Here is a 20,092-nt window from a genome sequence, read left to right on the forward strand (position 1 = left end):
ATCCTCTCTGGGTTAAATAGACTGGACTACAAGCTAATAATGAAGGCTCTCCCTGACCTTTGCATGAAGGCTAGACTAACAACCTCCATGTCTTCTTTTGCCTTCATGCCTACTTGGCCTTCTGAAAACAGGGTCCTCTCCTCTCTTCTCACTAACCAGGTGTACAAGATGGAGCTTTCTAAAGGACCAGTTAGGTCATTCACATTAGGCCAGTGTTAGTTACAGTCCCTTTAAGTATAATTCAGGGCCCACTGGAGTCTATGAGAGTCTTTCTGATGGGCCACAAACTAATCCATAAATGGATATCTTGTCTTTAGATCAGTGTGGAGCCTGCTTGGGATTTTCTGTCACCCTCTCTGCCCCTCCCCCCACTCACACGTTCACTCTCTGGCTCTCTCTCTCTCTCACACAAAATAAATCAAATTTAAAAAAAAGAATTACCATATGCTTAGCCTTAGCTTATTTTTATAATTTACATTGTTCTACTGTGAAATCTGCCAGATAGTACTTGATAGTAGTAAAAAGTTACTGAACATGTTTACTCACAAATCATTAGAATTCCTGTGATTTTTCGGCAAGAATGCATTGTTATCAATATACTTCAAAAAGTACTGTTAATTTATCTTTAATTCTTTATGCTGTGGTTCCCCCACCCCCTGGAATGTGGAAATGATGTGATGGATAAGCTATGGGTTCTTCTTCTCAGTGGTCTAAAAGTGGGAAAAGAAGTATTTGTGTACCATTGCCTTTCAAACTGTGTACTTCACATTCATTCACATTCGTATTATTCTGCCTGCTTAACAGACCACAGGTTAACTAGGGGTAGTGTTATTCCTCTCAGAAGAGAAGATGATAAAATCCTGCCTGCACTTTTATGAGGCTGCTTTTCCAGTCGTTGGTACTGCTTCTAGGTGTTCACCTGGAAAACCAGTGAGATGAGATCTTTGCTCTGGCCTGCAACTGCCTACTTTTCTTGCCTCCATACTCCCTCTCACAACCTCCCGAAAGAACTCACCTGCCTCTCTACAGTTTGTGATAATAGCCAATCACTTGAGCTTCTAATTTCCTTATTTGTAAAAACTTTAGTCACATGGTGGCCTTCCTCAAAAATACTTTATGACTTGAATATTACACTCTGAACAATGAAAACTGATAAAGCTTTGTCCCGGTTAATGTTGGTCAGCTTTTTTATGAAGAGAGTTTGATTTTACTTTAGGCTTTTTTCTTGGTTTAACTGTGACTTTCATATGAGAATTCTCCCTGCATGAGGCTCAAATACATTTATGTTCTCAGGATTTCAGAGTGCTATCCCAACATCTGCTTCAGGAAGTGAGAGTAAAAAGACACCATCTTGGCATCACCTCACCTTCAATATCTGGCTGTTTCCTTTTGGAACCTCTCCAATTGGTTGCTGATTGTTGGTCCCCGAACTCAGCTTTGGGAACCAAAAATACAAAGTGTCATGACTTTTTCCACAAATCAATCTACACTGATTCTTCACTCTTTAAAAGTTATTAGCTTGGAGTTCTTTGAACATATCAGGTTACTAACATTACTGGGCCTTTTACCAAACTTTTATCTTTGCTTTTTCTTCTTTTTATTCTTATTTTCCTTATTACCACCCAAATTTCAAATTTAGCTTAGTTATTCCCTTTATAACGAAGTAGCCAATCAAAGTTTATGCTTAAACCCTAAGACTGCCTCTGTTATAGGACTCATAGTACCACTCCCATCTAGACAGAGTGTTGAACTTCTCACCTCCAGAGCTATATGGCACCCAAAGCACAAAAAAGTGAAGTAGCTTTCCCAAGGTCACATAACCGGGAGGTGACAAAGCAGGAATTTGAACCAAATGGCATGGCTTCATGCTGTCTGGCCTCTGTTCTCACCTGTACTTATCTTGAGTTTCAGTTGGATGCTGGGCTGGATCTACAAACATTCATATACAGGGATAGGATTATAGAAGTAGGCAGTGACTGAACAATCCTAATTGGAGCCTAGATTTAAAACAGTAAATAAAACAGCTACAAAGGACATTTTGAGGTTGTCGGGGAAATTTGAATATGGACACTATATACTCGATGAAATTGTAACAATATTAAATGTCTAGAGTGTGATAAAAATATGGTCATGTAAGGGAGTGACCTTGTTTCTCAGGAGACAGACACTGAAGTATTTAGGGTGGATGTGTCAAGATGTGTGTAGCTAAACAGTATAGTTTACTAAACAGCAACTTTGAATGTTTCAGGGAAGGAAGCATACAATGAATGATAGAGCAAATATGGCAAAATGTTAATAATTGATAAATCTAAGTGAAGGATTAGTGTTTATTGTTGTGTCAGGTCTTTGTATCAATAAACCATTCCCAGACTTAAAACCAAAAAAGTAACAGTGATGGTGATTCTTAATGGTGATGAAAATCATGATAGAAAAGAAGAAAACAAAGTCAGGTCCCAATATACATAAAGGAAATTATTTTATTTTTAATGTGTTTTAATTCTTACACTGAAAAATCTATGAACTACCATTTATAAAAATGATAGCAACTTTAAAATTACTAAATACACAGACTGGACTTTCTGGTACTCAAAAAGGAACTAGAAAACTTCCCTTTGAGTCCATCAGCAAATATTTTCTGAGTGTCTGCTCTATGCCTGGCTTATTTTGAGACATAGCCAGCTCATTTCTTCCAGGTCTAATGTTCTATGGTTCTGTAATGCTAAGTGTCTAAATACAATAGTTCCTGTAACTCAAGGCCACATCACATTGGTTGCTGTCAGCCTGGCATTTTCCTAAGCATCAACTTAGTACCTTAGCTCTTGGATTTTACCTTATTTTATTTTTTTAAACGTTTATTCATTTTTGAGAGACAGAGAGCAAGTGGGGGAGGAGCAGAGAGAGAGACACACACACACAGAATCTGAAACAGCCCCAGGCTCTGAGCTGTCAGCACAGAGCCTGATGTGGGGCTCGAACCCACAGACTGCGAGATCATGATCTGAGCTGAAGTCGGCCGCTTAACTGACTGAGCCACCCAGGCACCCCAGCTCTTGGATTTTAATGTAAAGATTAGTGAGGCCCTGAAGGCAGGGACACAATTTAGCATATAAACACTATTGCTAGTAGGAGAAATAGAGGAGCTTCATAATCTTTAATACATTTTCTTGGCTATCATTTCTTTTGAAATTGCTTTCAAATCCTTTATTTTACTTGGATAATTCTGGAATCTTCATCTTAACACCTACATTTCATTCAGCACTTACTTTGGGCCAGATGTTGTGAATAGGTACTATACCCACTTTATCCACAGTCCTTGGAATAAACACCCATCTTGCTCCATGGTCACACAGATGGTAAGTGCAAAATTGGATTTAGCACAGAGCTTTTTTACCTTTACACTATGTTACCAAAACCTAGATCACAAAGAGGGAGTCTGAGGAGAGTGTAGCTGGTCTGCTTGCCTTTGTCGCCCAGACTTAACACCCTCTGTGCCAAATTAGAAATACAAATAAAATGTAGTTTCTTTAATGTCCCATTCTTATCACTTATCTTATGGTACTGCAATTAAATTTTTGCTCCCCTATACACTGACAACCACCCCCCCCCCAACTCTTTGAAGACAAGGGAACTTTGTTTTATTCATCTTTATATTCTCAATGCCTAACACATAGGCACTCCGTAAATGTTATTGAACTGAATTATTAATGGACCAAAGGGAAAAATGGTTATAGTTATGGAAAACAAAACATTTTCTCATGCTTTTTCAATGTACTAGATGCCCTTTCTTCACAAAAGCAGTTTTCTGATATGCTGAACCCAGTTCTCACTGTTTGGACCTGTGTTTAATTGAGCTCAATAAAATAATCAGAAATCTGTGTCTCGGGCTTATTTAGCTGTGCCTATAGTTTAATCAAAGATTTATGTAGTCCATATTCAGTAGCATTTGCATATTATTAAGAGTTTTCTATTTTACTAAGTATTTCTGTCAAAATAGCAGAAGAAAAAATTTTTGTTGAAAGCATATTATGTTAGAAAGATCATTTTAAGATTATTCAGTTTCCCTTTTCAAAGCTACTATGGGCGTTCCACCCCCCCACCCCCAGCCTGAAGATTCTCTTCTGATTACTCTTTTTATCATCTCCTTTCTCACAGTTTAGAGCTTAAAGTGAGAATTTTTTTTTAAGTGTGTTTTCCTGGCATCTCATGTTTAACAGTGTCAGGGGTTTGTGTCCCTGGAACGAAAACTGTTTCTCCAGAGCCTTTTTTCTCTCAGCTTCCAGTGAAAAGAGGGGCGAGGCGAGCCAGTCGCTTACCACAAAGCAATGCCACCACAAAGGAAAGATTAAGGGTTTAGAGAGAGGTCAATGTGGGTTTTTCTCTAACTAAACACTTTCCTAAAGTTTCCTTGTGGAAAAATAATGAAGTCATCTCAGAGTTTTTAAAGAATTTTTATTTCTTTTTCACCGTCTGCATTCGCTTGTCTTCTCAGCATGGATGTTTAATCTTCCTAGGCTTTGTGAATTGGCCCAAATGAATAAGTAGTGAGCTGTCTCTCTAGGAGCTAGAGGCTTATTCTAAGGGCCTAATCACTGAGTAAACACATCTTTGCCCTCCCTCTCACAACTGCGATATAATAGTCGAGATTCTAGCACAGTAACCTGGATATTGCAGGGACCAATGCTTTGAAATGCAGAGTGGTTGATCCTCCAAAACAGACAGTGCCTGATCTTCGCCTGCCTCTTTCTTCTTTTTTAAATTAAATATTGCCAAAGAGATGCTGTTTTATTGCTTGATATTGTGCATTAGTGCCCTGGATTTCCAAGTTTAGTTTCAGTCAACACTGTCGGCTGCACTTATAGGGAACTCTGCATGTTGGGTTTCTTAGTAGCCTCTTCGGCACATGTGTGTTTGGTTTGGAAGAGCATTTAAATTAAATCAGTGAGATAGCAATGTAAATCGCTAATCTCTTTCTCAAAGTCTAAATGTTCCATTGCAGCATTCTTGAGAGAAATGGGCGTTTTAAAGATTTAGCCATTGCCATTGTTTGGTTAGAAATATGCTGATTTAAAAGTGGACAGCTCTCTTGTTCCCAGTGTCTCATTAAATGTAGTTGCTGAGATACGATCAAGCAGAATTAGAGGTTGACATCCCTCTGTCTATTCAGCTAGAGAGCTCCTAAGAAGAGGAGTTCTGAATTTGTTAGTGCTGCCAGGTTCATGTTCCTTTTCCTAAAGCAGATTTCTAGATTCTTTTGCTGAAAGTGGTTTGGCATTGCTGCTGCCATTTGGTATCTTTTTTTGCCAGGGGTTTGATAATCAGCATTCAAGTTTCTTTCATCAAACATGCTGAGACCCATGCTAGCTGTAGGGATGCAAAGACTGAAAGAGACCCAGTCCTCACCCTTGAGAGACTTTGTCTAGAGGGGAAACTGGTAAACAATGATAATACTAATGGGAAGAGATAGAGGCCCAGAAAAGGAAGCTGTTAGCTCTGCCTGAGGGAATCAGGGAAGGTTTCATAGAGGCATTTGCTTTGAGCCTTAAAGGATGAGTAGGAATTTACCAGATAAGTATCTCTCCCAACTGTGAATCTGATTACAAACTTCCTAGAAACCAGCTACTGTTACCTGCAGACACCAACATGGATGAAGAAACCCAGAGTCTGTCTTGTTGACCATTTTATCACCACTGCTTCCTACTAGTCCTGACACAGTATTTCAACAAATGCTTGTTGAGTGAATGATTAAATGAGTTGACCCATGGAAACAGCTACTATTGGAGTAACTGAGCTACTTACACTCAGGAATTCTGTCCTTATTCCCATTACACATTGTCTCTGAGGCCCAGGAAGCACTGATGTATGAGCAGGGGCCAATCTGGCATCTTCATATTCTATGAGCACTCCAAGCCTTGACTACAGTGTGGTTGATTTTCCTGCTACTGCTGTAGTGCCAAAGAAAGAATACTAGGCTTAGAGTACCATCAATTTGGCTTCCAGTCCCAGATGTACTACTTACTTACTAGTTGTGGTAGAATTTAGGACAAGTCTTCTTTCTAAACCTCAGTTTTCTTATCTGCTAATAAACTTAAGAATACTATTTTACAGGTATATTCTGGGGATTAAAGTAGGTAAAGGATGTGTAACTAATAGTGCCTTCTATTCATAGTAGATGCTTTTGGAACCTTAATCTATCTATGTACCTCTGGTTACCCTCATCTAGTACAAAATTTACCTTTGGAGGAAATATTTTAATAATTACATTATTATTATTATTATTATCATCATCATTTGGATTATTGAATAGGATAACTCCAAGCTTCAAATATCAATATCCTTTCATCAATATGAGCCTTACATTTCTCTGTAAATGTCCTATCCCACACAGCAAGTTTTTCTTTTTTATCATCACATCCTTATTTAATATGAAGGGAGAAGACCCTAAGCTTCCTTAAAATTTTCCTTTGCCAGAATTTCACAGATTGGTTTGCATATTGTGTTTACCATAATTTTTTTTTCCATATCATGGCAAGTGACTGTTTTTAAACTCAGCTCTTCTACAATGTAGCACCAAGAATTAGTCAATAACAATTTAGGCTCTTTAATCATCATCGCAGGGGGATGTTGTTAAAGCTGACATGTTGCAAATTATGTTGCTCAATTTCAGTTTTTAGTTTCAGTTATTTTATTAACTATCCATCTATGACAGAGGACGCTTTTAAGAGAACAAATGTCATTTCTATAGCAAGTTTTATCAAGCAAAGGGGAAAGAATAATTCACCATATGAGAAACCACAGCGGACATTTTCTGAAATATAGACTAGAGAGAATTCATGTGAACTACTTTCTACCATCTTTCCAGGGGCAATTAGATGTTACATGCTCTTACATAAAGACTTTAATATGAGAACACATTAAGGGCTTTGAAATTACTTGTGGAAGTAAAACATAACTTCATTTCAGACCTTTTCCCTTCAAGTAGAAGAGACTTCTCAGAGTTAAGATTAAAAACAAAAAAATACATAAGAGACTTTGGGAATCAATCTTAATCCATATTTTTTCTCTGTACATAGTTGGATAGTTCAAAATTAATTTTCCTTTTATAAAGCATGTTTTAATATGAAGAATTGTAAATCCGTTTTATTTAAAGAAAATGCAATTCTATTGCATATTCTGCTACAGATAGGCTTGCACATGTTAACAGGGGTCTGTGACAGTCTATAAAACAATATAATCATCCTAGCCTCTTTAGAGTATAAGGAAGCAAAATTTATTCATATTAGTGAATGCTTTAGGAACTCTTAAGTGTCAGGTGCTCTTTTAGGTAGTAGCATTTAATTTTTGTCTTTGCTGTTTATATTGACAGATTATGCCTTTCCAAAATTCAAGAAATCTTATGTTAGTGAATATTTTAATTCATCTGTCTTTTCTCCTCTTTTCAGAGAAAGCTTCTTGCTATCTACCTCCACCATGATGAAAGTGTATTAACCAACGTGTTCTGCTCACAAATGCTTTGTGCTGAATCTATTGTCTCTTATCTGAGTCAAAACTTTATAACCTGGGCTTGGGATCTGACAAAGGACGCCAACAGAGCAAGGTAATACTGTTGTTACAAGTGGGGCTTCTATTTTTTAAAAAAGGTTACTGTATTTGGTTTCTTATCATCATAAACATTTTCATCCTCAGCATTAAATCCTCTACCATTACATTTAATTAGATAAAAGGTATTGGTTGTAGCTAATGTATGCAGTTATTTACAATTGTGAAAATATACCTCAATTTATAAAAGGTTTTTAAATCCAAGAGCAACCTGAAAACTAAAACCAAAATACCAAATTGTTTTTCATCGTTTTGCAGTAAAACTGGTACAGTACATTTCCACCTACTGGATATTCTTAGGTTCTCATATGTTGTTGAATATTGAGAGAAAATCTATTTTTAATAATGTTGAGAAAAAGCAGAGCAAGTCTAACATAAAATCTTAGTAGTAAGTTTATTTTTTAATAATTCCAGTGAAGAAGGCAAGACATTCTGGGCTAGTCCATGGAGTTGGTAATAGCTTAACTCTAGCATATACTAATTGATGTAATCGCCTTATTGCACACATTCTTTTGCACACATCCATATTCTCAGTAGGAAAAAAATCCCTTTCCTAGCTGTCAGGATAAATTTACTTAATTTGTTAATCATAATATCTATAAATGATGAATAAGTCTTCATATTTTGCCTGTTTGAGTTTCCCATCTGAAATATATTTCATCATGTTTAATTACACATGTGGCCATAACAGTCAGTGATGCTACTTTGGGTGTGTTTAACACAATCATAATCACAGGGTATTGGTTTATGAACAGGGAGATTAAGTTCATTTCAAGGCAAGCCTACTGTAGTTACCTAATTTAAATGATTATAGAACAATTAGAAATCATCTGATTTGTTTTTTTATTATTTTATAGCTCACTGAATTTTTGCTCATCATTTAGACTTTGTTTTATGTAATCTAAACCTGAAAAGAAGAATGATTCTTCCCTGAAATGTGAAGCAAAAGAATGTTGAAGCAATTTCTTCATCTAATACTTCATTTCTTTAAGCAAATGGTTAGGAAATTTCACAGGATGACTTCGGTCTGCATTGGAAATGTTCCCTGTTATACATAAATAAAGAACCTTTAGCACCTGTATTTGTTTAAATTAAATCAGGTTATTATTCACACTCAGTTAAAGGTGATGAAAAGCAGTGCCAAAAACAGATAAAAATGCAGCATCGAAGGTCTTTCATGAGGCAAAATACATAGACTGGAGACTTGGCTAAATCTTTTGCCATTCACTGGCAGTAAGGAATCTCCTCCTTTCCTTTTATCCACAACTTGATGGAGAAGGAAACACTATTTCTAAACCATCTGTAATGGCTAAGTTCAGCAGGCTACCTGCTGTTATTTTGTTCTATCCTCCATTTAATTCCTTAGTTCCTTTTATTTTACAATGACAAAAAATTGCAGTGTAGTTTCTTTTGAAAAACAGTGTTTGAGGGTTTTTTTTTTATGACTGGCAATCAACAGCCATGTAATTGCTTTGTTATGTTTTACCAAAGAAGTCTGTTAAGTAGCACAACTTTGATACACTAGTAATAAGAGTTTGCAGGTTACAGAGACACCTGTGGTGACCAAAGCGACAGAAGCTGCTTATTAGAAAGAGCCAGTACAGCTGTGTCCTATTAACTCCTTATGACACTTTTTTTAAAACACAAAATAAAGGCCTTGTTTAAGGCTTTAGAGTTATTTCTCAATGAATTGCAGGACCAACTGTGAGGTATGATAAGATATTTCAATCTACATTTTTAAAAATATGGCATCTCATTATTATTATTACATTCATGAAAATGAAAAGAAGTGATATTAAAGACTGAAAATAGAAACATCTAGGAATTTGCTTTAGTAAATATTTATACAAACAAGAAACAGGGCCAATGGGACAAAAGAGAATTAACCATTTCTGGGATTTAAGTTACTCGGCATCCTTACTCAAAATTAAATTCTATCCATATTACAAATTAAAAAGTATTTTAAGTTAAGGTATTATATTTCTCTCTATAAAGCAACAGAATCATGTAGATGCTTTTCATGTACATCTCCACATTATTATTGTCAAGGCAAATGGAAAATACATATTTTACATACCCAGGACGAAATTTCATTGGAATGACATATTCCTAAAATGGAGTAAAAGTAGATTTCCCTTGATATATTGAACTGCAAAAATATTTTAATTAATTAGACTTATTTATTATCACAGGAAAAGATTAGCTTAGCAACAGTTTTCTTACCAGCCATCATCTAAATAAAATTGTCTAGTTGCATTTCCATCTCTATGATCTTACTTGTATTTTTAGTACCACATTTTGTCCAGAGGTGTTTGTCATAAACATTTATTGAATTATCCATTTGACACTATTAACACTGAATAACAAAACCTCAAAGTTTCACACTCAGTTCAGTAGAAGACCACTGAACTAATATTTATTGATCAGTGAGCTGTATTTCAAAAGTTGCTGTGCCATCATTTGCATATTACCAGAAAGCTAAAATATGACAGATTAATATGTGAAAATGTAGAAGAGATTTCTACGCATCACAAACAAGATTGCTGTGATTTTCGTATGACAAATGTAAAAAGTGTGGAAATAAATTCCTGGTGGATGGCTTGTTTCATCCCATATCTGGCTTTCCTAGTTCAAACTGATCACACAAATTTTTTTAAATCCTGAGCCTATATGCTATTTAGTCTGGGTGACTCCTTAGTAGTTTTCTGGGACTGCCCCCTGACGTGATAGCTGGGGACATTGGTGCCTAAGATGGGGTTGGACTTGCCAAGCAAATTTACTTTTGCTTAAGAAATAATGGGGCGCCTGGGTGGCTCAGTCCGTTAAGCATCTGACCTTGGCTCAGGTCATGATCTCGCAGTTTGTGAGTTCGAGCCCCATGTGGGGCTCTGTGCTGACAGCTCAAAGCCTGGAGCCTGCTTCAGATTCTGTTGCCCTCTTTCTCCCCTCCCCCCCCCCATAAACAAACATTAAAAAGAAAAAGAAAAGAAATACTCTGCTAAGGGGCACCTGGCTGGCCTAGTCAGTAGAGCATGCGACTCTTGATCTCGGGGTTGTGAGATCAAGCCCCATGTTGGGTGTGGAGATTACTTAAAAAAAATTAAATCTTTAAAAAAAAAATAATGGAAGAAATACTCTGCTAAACCTACAGAAACATTAGTCAGTTTACTGTGAATCTCTCATGTGTAGAAGATAAGAGAAGAATACTGTACTAAGTGAATGATTTGGTAAAGTTACCAGAATATGAATGTCACTTGAGGTTATAAGTTAAATTTCTTAATTTCACTAACAAATTAGAGTAAAAAAGAAACAGATATCTATAGAATGTCACTATTATACACCCCTGTGATGTTGATGATTTGGATTTCCCACCTCCAAAATGATTCTAATAACTTTCTTTCTAAGTTGAATACTTAATTTGACCAACCTAAACCTGTATAAAATAGATTAGAATAATTTCTGGATTGATCTTGGAACGTTCCAAATATGAATTGAGACATCAGACTTTAGCAGTAATGGTAATATAACTATCTTCTCCCTCACTAGATTGTGATCTCCCAGAAAGTCTTATTCATTTTATTTGTCTAATTAAACAAGGCACATTTATTTATTTATTTATTTATTGAGAGAGAGAGAGAGAGAGAGAGAGGGAGAGAGAGGGAGATAGAGAGCAAGCATGGGAAGGGGCAGAGAGAGGAAGACAGAGAATACCAAGCAGGCTGCACACTGTCAGTGCAAAGCCCAATGCGAGGCTCGAACTCCTGAAACAGTGAGGTCATGACCTGAGCTGAAACCAAGAGTCAGTCATTTAACCAAGCAACCCAGGTGCCCTGTAAACAAGGTACTTTAAATTTACAAAACTGTAGGAGAAAGAAATTCAGTAAGCATTTGGCCAATGAATGTATGCATCCATTTCCACCTAAGAATGTGCTTATAATTTCAGTATTATATATCTAAATGGAGGTTTCTTTCCTGGAAAACTCTGTACAGTCTTGGCTGTCATGTCTAGTTGCAATTCAGGGCCATTCTTTCTTAAAGCAGTAGGCAATAAGCCCTTGTTAGTCTTAAGAAGTCCTGGAGAGTATAATTTCCCAAGTATCCATCTGAACAATAATCCTGAAAGAAAGAGTAGGATATACCTGTAACTGAAAGAGTTGAAGAAACAGGTAACAGTAAATAAGGAGATCCTGCAGATCATTTCTGAAAGTAGCTAAAAAATATCTTAAGAAAGGTATATTTTCTTCATGTTTATTCATTGAGTAAACATTTACTGCATATTTAATAGGAACCAGGAATGGTACTTTGCACTGAGGATGAGAAGGTGAAAAAGATACAGTGTATAATGCTCAAAATTCCTACTCTTTAGTAGGAAGACAAACAGAGAGCTAATATGTAGTATGAAGTATGCCCACGGTGCTTTGGGAGTATAGATGAACTTCATAGAGAGGTACTCTACCTGAGTGGGCCAAGGAAGAACTTCAAAGAAATGACACATGGAAAAATGAAATTAGGATTTTACTCTTTTTATATTAGCAGCATTCCTAGTTTATTAGGTTGGAGATATCTGCTATTTTTATAAAGGAATATTAGTATTTTAAACCTCATAATTAAGTATCAGAAACGAAGAATCAGTGGTTTATATAATTGTGGAGGAGAGAAAAAATAGAAGGACCTGCCCAGCTAGTGTAATCATATATGGTCTGAACGAGATTAAGGTTTAAGGTCAACTAGCAGGGATGGACAGATCCCAAGAAGTTGTTTATTAATGATTCACCCCAATATTGGCATATGCTTACAGGCAGACAGTGGGGCAGAGATCAGATACTCTTTTGGATGTGGAAACATGTAGAAAATCATCATGGATTTAACTACTACAATAAAATATATTTAAGGACAATATATTGTTAGTGAACAAATTCTTGTGCTGTAAAAGAATAATTTCTTAAAATTCAGGACAGTTATCACCTTTAGGAAGCCTTGCCATTGTCCATCCTCTCTTGCCTCTCAGTCTAAAATACACATTCTTTATGTTCCCATAATATCCATATACTAACCTGTAATGATGGAATTCATTAACATTGTATGGTTATTGTCTGTCTCCCTATTATGTTGTCACCCCCCACCAAGAGAGCTATATCTATAGTCTCAATGTGTTACACAGTGCCTTTGAAAAAGTCAGTGTTATATTGATAAATAATCTCTAATAGTCTTATTGAATAATAAATGGCAGTGGAAAGAGTATTGGAAATGCTGTTATACTACTCTAATTGTGTGATCTTCTGCCATAGCCATTAGTAGGTCCAATAAAGCAAAAACCTTCATTTTCCTTGCTGAATTAATTACAAATGTCCAGACCAGGTACCTTGTCTTCTGCTGGCCCTGTAGCACTTTAGAATATTGTTGTCTGTCTTCTGTGCACCAGGCACCCGCACACCCTCTGGAAAAAGACTTGAATTCCAGCCCAGATGAGTTCATCCTGTGGTTCCAGAGTTTCTTCCCCAGACTCACCAAGTCTGATAGCCCTGAAACAACTGGCCCCCTCAGATCGGGCTATTCGGGGATGGTACTCTGAGCCTTCTGCAATGGTGATGGCATTGATTAAAGTAAACATGTTCATAGGACCAGAGTGCTAAACTGGCTACACGATGAGGTATGCCAAGGAGTCAAGCAAATTCCATTTGGGCATCATTTGAATTAAATATAGATAGTAGTATATAAAGCACTAGCACAATAAGCATTAATTTGCTTCCCTCTATTAGAGTTATTTGGACATCTATTAGTTGCATGGGAACATTGGCACAGGAATGCCCTAGATGTTAAGCTATGAGTTTTTGGCTGTAGTTGCTTCAACAAGGAAAGTTACATAACCTATGTGGCACAGTAAACCACCAGTATTAACCAGTAGTAAATGGATTAATGGGTATCTCTTGTTCTGACCAGGAGGGCCCACAAGGCAAATGTCACAGTCTATCTAGTATAAGTACTGGTTTAGATTATTTAATTCTAGAAAACTTGAATTTGACTAGGATAATGCCAACTGGGTAATCAGCCAGCTATGAGGTGTTTATATGTAAGTTCCTGAGGTGGAAATATTTAGCACATCAGTGTACATGCTATGAAGTGTTAAATCAGCCATTGTGCACTATTTCTAAGCGGTGTTCATAGTAGCTGCAAATAGTTACCTAGGAATTGCTGACAGTGCCTGAATTACACAGGTTGCATGAAATATATATACATAATGTTGCATTAAATTTTGCCTACACAGTTAGTACCAGTATTCACAGAATTCTGTTGCCTGTTAATATTAGCTTTTGAACTTAATGTCCTTGAGTGCAGTATTTCAGATCACTGGAAACTTCTGCTGCTATGCTGACAGGTACTTTTTAGCCTTAATATTCAAGTGATAGTTTTCCACATTACTTAATCTTTGGCAAGAGTTAATTGACTTAAAGCTCTTATTATCAGTAGGCTGTCTTCACCTGCACTTTCCATTTGAGCAATTAGCAATATTCACAGTGGCATACCCTTAATTCCAAATTACTCCATGCTTCATGCCTGGCTGAAGCCTAGATGACCATGTTACTCTAACCCTCCACCTCCATTTGATCCAGCAAATATTGCCCAGGTGTGAGGTCTGCATGGGAGACACAAGGAGTGTTAATTCCCAGCTGCTACCCTAGGAGGAGATATGGATTCTGCAGAAGTAGCTGATAAAACAGATGGACATGTTGTGGTCAGGGAACCAAGACTTCCAGAGAGCCTTCATGCCAGATTTCCATATAATTTTCCCCAAACTTCTTTATTTCCTTTGTGCTACGTTTTCCTTCCAGTACTTTTAAAGGAAATGTATTGCCATCCTAAACATCCCAGGTCAAGGGCTTAATTAATGCTTTAAAATAAAGGTTCCAAAACACCAGGAGAGTTTGTCATTTTCTCCCTGGTTTGTTTTGTGAAGAGGGAGGAGAGAAGGTGAGGAGGAACCCCTCCTGTTCCATGATTACATCCTACCCACTCATTTTCTCCTTTTCTCCTCTGCTTTTGATTTTTAGTGGCGGTCTTAACAGAATGTCAAGATCAATTTGCAGCATGGTTTAACTCAAGGTTTGCGTTCTGCCAGCAGCAATTGTCCCTGCAAACAATGCCGTGTGTTCTTGTAACTTCAGAAGCTTTTAGAAGGATCATGGCAAGGGCAGCATCTAATGACTTTATTAGTGTAGGGTTTCAAAATGGGCTCAGTAATTGTTCATATCTCTTTGTCAGCAAGTCATAATTACTGCTCAGCATTGTCCAAGGGTGCAGTTGTGAATAGTTTACTAATAGTACTGAAAGGAAGGAAAAGAGGGACAGGATAAAAGATGATGGCCTCTTATGATTGAGAACAAGCCAGTCTGTATATAGATGATGGCTAAACTGTTTATAATTCTTTACTCTTTTTAAAATAGAAGATTATCCTTTAAAAAATGTTCTTTTAGGTAATTTTAAATTACTGGTTTACAAGCCTTTTTACTGTGATTTGGATACTTCCTACACTACTACCTAGTACTGCAATCATAACTGCCTGCTGGTGCATGCATTATATCTGAATCAAGCTATATATTTTTCCCTTGATATTAATCTAATTAATGCTATTTAGAAAACAGGCATTTAACTCAGATACAGTTTTCTATGTGTTTTCACAGTCTATATGAAGACTGTTTTAGAAAAGAACAATCAAAGGTGAGAACTGTTGACAATACAGTCCAAGAGAACATTATATGTTTTTAGCAAATCTTATTTTTCTCATGCACTAGACCTTTCTTGTTACTCTGTTGGTGTTCTCCTTGGTCTTTCTGCTAAACCCTTTGTATTTTGAATATTCTAAGTACTTGATTTGTAAGAGTTACAGAATAAAAAGAATCATTATATCTTTTCAAGATACACAGAGTTTCAGCTAAATGCCAAGCTTTTGCCCTTCTGTGCTCTGTAGCCAGATTCTTTCCTGTTTTGTGACTTTCTAAATTTGTGTGCAGTTGTATGCAAATATTCCCTCCCAATAGCTAGTTACCTAGAATTTTAGAATATACAAATTCAGATAAATATGACTGCCAGAGGTACTTGCTCCAGTGTTTATATAAAATACAAAACATGAGTTATCTAATGAAACAAATTCTAAAAATTAGACATCTCCAAAATGAAATATCTTTTTTAAAGTAATATACCCCATCATGTCTTTTGCTTTTCTCCTTGCCTGAAATTGGAAAGATCTCAAGAGATTTATTTGCTTTATGAACTGCTTTGTTAGTGTTAATAATTTTTATATTCATGGTTGTTTCTGAAGAACTTTTACTGATCATGTATCAACTATGCCACTTAAATCAGTAGCACAGTTCTCCTCTTCCATAAATACTGATAGTAAAACACTCAGAAAACTTATAAAGGGAATGTGTTCGTTCAGTCACCACCTATTGGAAACTGGTTCCTCTGACATTTTTCTAGTATTTGCCTCTCAATCTAGATAGATACTCAAAGAGGTTTTAGTGCCCAATTACCTTAGTGATCTCATCTGCTAAATATACCACCAAAAACTGTCAGTCTGGAATTGTAGAGTCAGGTGGAATCCTGTTTCCTAACGTATTTGGGTAATTCATTAGGAAGTAGATTTTGTGTCCTTTCCTCAAGCATGTTTGTGTCTTTGAACTTGACTGCATTACAGTAATAGAGAAAAGTGACAAAATATTTTTATATTATTAATGAATTAAAAGTTAACTGTAGGGATTTTTATAGTTTATCTGCTGTTGGCTGACTCAGTCTGTAGGCACAGCAACAATTGAAGATATGTATGTATCTTTCTGTATGTATGTATCTTTCTTTTCCTCAATGCATGATCAGCACCAAGAAAGTCCTCTTTAATATACCTTTCTACACATCTCAACTAAGGAAAGAATGAAGCAAGTTAACATGAACAATAAAGAAGCTTTGATTGCTATATCTCAATCTGAAAAATTATGTTGCGAACCCAGTATCAAATAAGGTATTGGAGGCTCTGAGTAGCTCCCAAATAAGTTACTCAGTACCACAGCAACAAAAATTTATTTGGTCATTATGAAAGCTATGTAAGTATTAACTTTTTATTAGTTCTTAAAGCAAAATCTATGCACATTTAAATATGTCAGTTGCTGTTCTTAAAAGACTATGATAAACTATTTTCCCACTGTTTATGCAGATATCATTCATAAAATGTAGAGCAGTTAGGAAGTTGGACTCAGTTGGTCTGGGAATATGAAGAACAAGGAAATATTAGGCAAATGGTATAACATTTCCAGATCTTTTTTTTTTTTTTTTCATCTATGAAAATTGGGGAAGAGGGTGCTGACAGCTGACCTACTCGACCTGAGACCTTTGACCTTTATCTCTAAAATTCTCTTTCTGATGACTTGGACACAACTATTTTCAATAGAAAAATGAGAAGTAAGCAAGATTTCATTTTCAAAATAAATGTTAGTAAAGTTTTTAAGTAGATTACTGCCCTTACCAGTTTGTGATAACTTAGAGTGACCTTAGTGGAGTGTAGCTAAGGATGCCACAATCATTTTCTGCCTCTTTCACCAATAAAGACAGCTTCTTTACCCTTAGAATTGTTCTCCAAGCTCATGCCATTTATGAGAGGGGCTTCTACTGAGAGTTTCAATAGCTAAGAATAAGACTATCATTACTGCTTTAAAAAAAAACCAAAACACATAATAACTGCAACCATTAAAGCACCTACTATGTGCCATACTAATTGTAGATACAGATATAGATATAAATAGATGTATGAGTTTATTTAATCCTCACTGTGTATATATTAGGTCATTTGACTACAATTCTGCAAGGTAAATAGCCAAGGTCCAATGTCACATATGTGGAAATTATTTTTGGCTCAGAGAGGTTCTATAATTTACCCAAGGTCATGCAAATGGTTGTACCAGATATAAATTCCAAATCAACCTGTGCTTTTCTGCTTCATAATGTTTCTTGTCCCATGACCTTGTCAGGCTGGATTATTCAACAACAAAAATGTACTAAATAACTATGCAAAGCCTTATGAAGGTTGTAAGGGGAATATAAGACCTAGACCTTTTGCTCAAGGAACAAATAAACATGGGATTCACCAAATCTTAGAGTTGGAGATTAGAGGTGTTCTCAACATCTAATTTACAGCCATGCAGGTATGTTTCCCCATAATGTGCTTAACTGTTATTACTACAGTTGCTACCTGGATACTGCTAGGGACAGAGAAATTAAAGCTTCAGAAGGTAGTACATTTTTGAGCTACTCTAAAAGCTAGAAAAGGTGTTTGCTACAGTACTTCTTCATAGAGAGGGCTTCTGCAACTTTCTCCCTTTTGGTTCTAGTTTTGAATTAATAAGCCTAACTTGGGGATTAATAAGCCTGACTTTAGTTCTGCCTTACAGTCAGTTTAACCAGAGCTATCTTGTTTGCCCTAATTTTCTTGCCTTTTTTTTTTTTACAAAGTATATTTATTTCCATTGCTTCTTATATGCTAGGGTGTCTAGATCCAGCCCATTCTAAAGGTGCCCCAAATCAAGCATAGTGCTCTAGAGCAGGTTTATCTCACGCTGTGCTCAGTTCTTTTCTGGAATTATATTGTTGGCTCCTGTTGAACTGAGGTAGTCAACTAAATCCCCCTACCAGTTTTTCAAATATGGGGCTACCCTGATGGGCTGGGCCTGGGTTGTTATTATTTGTTTAAATAATTTTGGGGGTCTGGGTTGTCATTAAACTAGATCTTTGCCATTCTCTACTAATGCAGTTGACTGACAAGATCTTTTGAAGTTCAGATTCTGTTAACTCTCCCAAGAGTTATCATTCATAAATGATATTGTAACTCCTATCATTTCTATTGCTGTCATTCTTGATAATCCTTTCCATTCCTAGCTATACCTAACTCCAGAATTTTTTTTTCTTCTCCTTATTTACCACACTTAGACGGAGCCATCAAGAAAAGCTTTATCACCTCATATATTTTTATTTCAAGCACTGGCTCTGACCAACACTTCCTATCCCTGTCTTAACTTGCTCAAGTGCTAAAGTTTTTTATCTCATTTTGCCCTGCAATCTATTGAGCCCACCACTTTACTTCATCTGCCCTTTTGTGTCTCTAATCTTCATTTCCCTTTTTGTCCTATTTAGATATCAAGGCCCATCATTATGACTTCCTTGTAATATCTTAAATTCCCTTACCAGTGTCTCCATCCATTGCACTCAATTTGCTGAACCCAGCTATTCTCCTTCTTTATATCTGTGCCCTTGCACTTAAACACTGCTAGAGATAGTCACACTAATTTTTTTTCTAAACAAACATAAACTTCAAGCAAGTACACAATAATGCTGACCAAGCCTACTATGATTCTCTAGTTAGCTTTTGTTCCCTTGGTAAGATGTCTGTTTCATACTACTCCTCATTCATTAAACATCTCCTGTCCCTCTCTGCTCCCTTTCCCAGCTGCCCTCACAAGTGGACTGAGAAAACAGAAGTCATCAGATAGAAATGACTTTTAATTTTCTTTCTTCAGGTCTCACTGTAAATGTCTCCTCTTGAAAAAGACCTGTTGAACCTTTTTAGAGAAAGCTTCTTCACCATCATTCTTTTTCATAGTACTCTCTTAAAACTTTTCATAATAAGCCATTGCTTTTGTTTACTAAAATTTTGTTTTCTAATTCTTCCACTAGAATGTAAGATTCCTAAGGGCAAGAATTACATCAATCTTCTTCACTTGTGTTTCTTACTTGAATACTAATAATTACTTGTTGGATGATATAAAAATGCAGAACAGCATAATGGTTGAGTATAAATTAATTTAGATTTAATCACACTAGGATTGGAATTCTATCTGTGCCAGTAGGTCACTATAGGGACCTTGAGCAAGTTGCTTAACCCCTCTAAGTTGCAGTTTCTGTATTGAAAAATGGAGATTAAAAACCACATCCCTTAGAGTTGTTATTGGACTTAACTGGGATAATTGATTTTTGAAAAAGTCTGGCACAGAGTAAATGCTCAGTGCATTGTATCTGTAAGGTATATTTGGTTTATGTCAGACATTTATAAAAATGTTGACAGAACAAAACCAAGTGGTAAGCTATTTGAGACCACTTTCAGTTTGGTAACACTCTACAGGTTCGATTTCTCAGTGACAAGGAATTTATCCAACTTAGCCTGCATTTCTGAATCTTATCCTGAAGGATATTTCAAGATACCTCATCACTTCTTACTGAACTCCAGATACTCAAAGCTCATGGAATGCTCATGAGTTCTCAGCCTAGTAATTCAGCCTAGTTAGGCTTATGGTATTCTTAATAACCCATGTTGTCTCCTAGTCATCACTATTGTATTCTAAGTGTTCAGAAGCCATTTGTCTAAGTGACTTTTCTAGCTTTTGTAGAGGACTGAGATCCAGTTTACTGATCTGTACTTTTTGAAACTCATAGTATTAACTTGTTTTTAGAGATTCAGATG

The 20,092-nt window shown here is 36.3% G+C and overlaps 1 protein-coding gene across 4 annotated transcripts in view; it reads left to right on the forward strand.

Annotated features, from left to right (window-relative positions):
- Window positions 1–20,092, forward strand: part of FAF1 (Fas associated factor 1) — a 514,818-nt gene that overhangs the window by 364,498 nt on the left and 130,228 nt on the right. For all 4 annotated transcript variants that reach the window (XM_053895524.1, XM_019449338.2, XM_053895535.1 and 1 more), the window contains one exon: window positions 7,440–7,594. In XM_053895524.1, the coding sequence (XP_053751499.1) occupies window positions 7,440–7,594 (155 nt within the window). The remainder of the gene's footprint in view (window positions 1–7,439; window positions 7,595–20,092) is intronic.

This window comes from Panthera pardus, unplaced genomic scaffold (genome assembly GCF_024362965.1).
Source record: "Panthera pardus isolate Hobbes unplaced genomic scaffold, ASM2436296v1 HiC_scaffold_11, whole genome shotgun sequence".
NCBI lineage: Eukaryota > Metazoa > Chordata > Mammalia > Carnivora > Felidae > Panthera > Panthera pardus.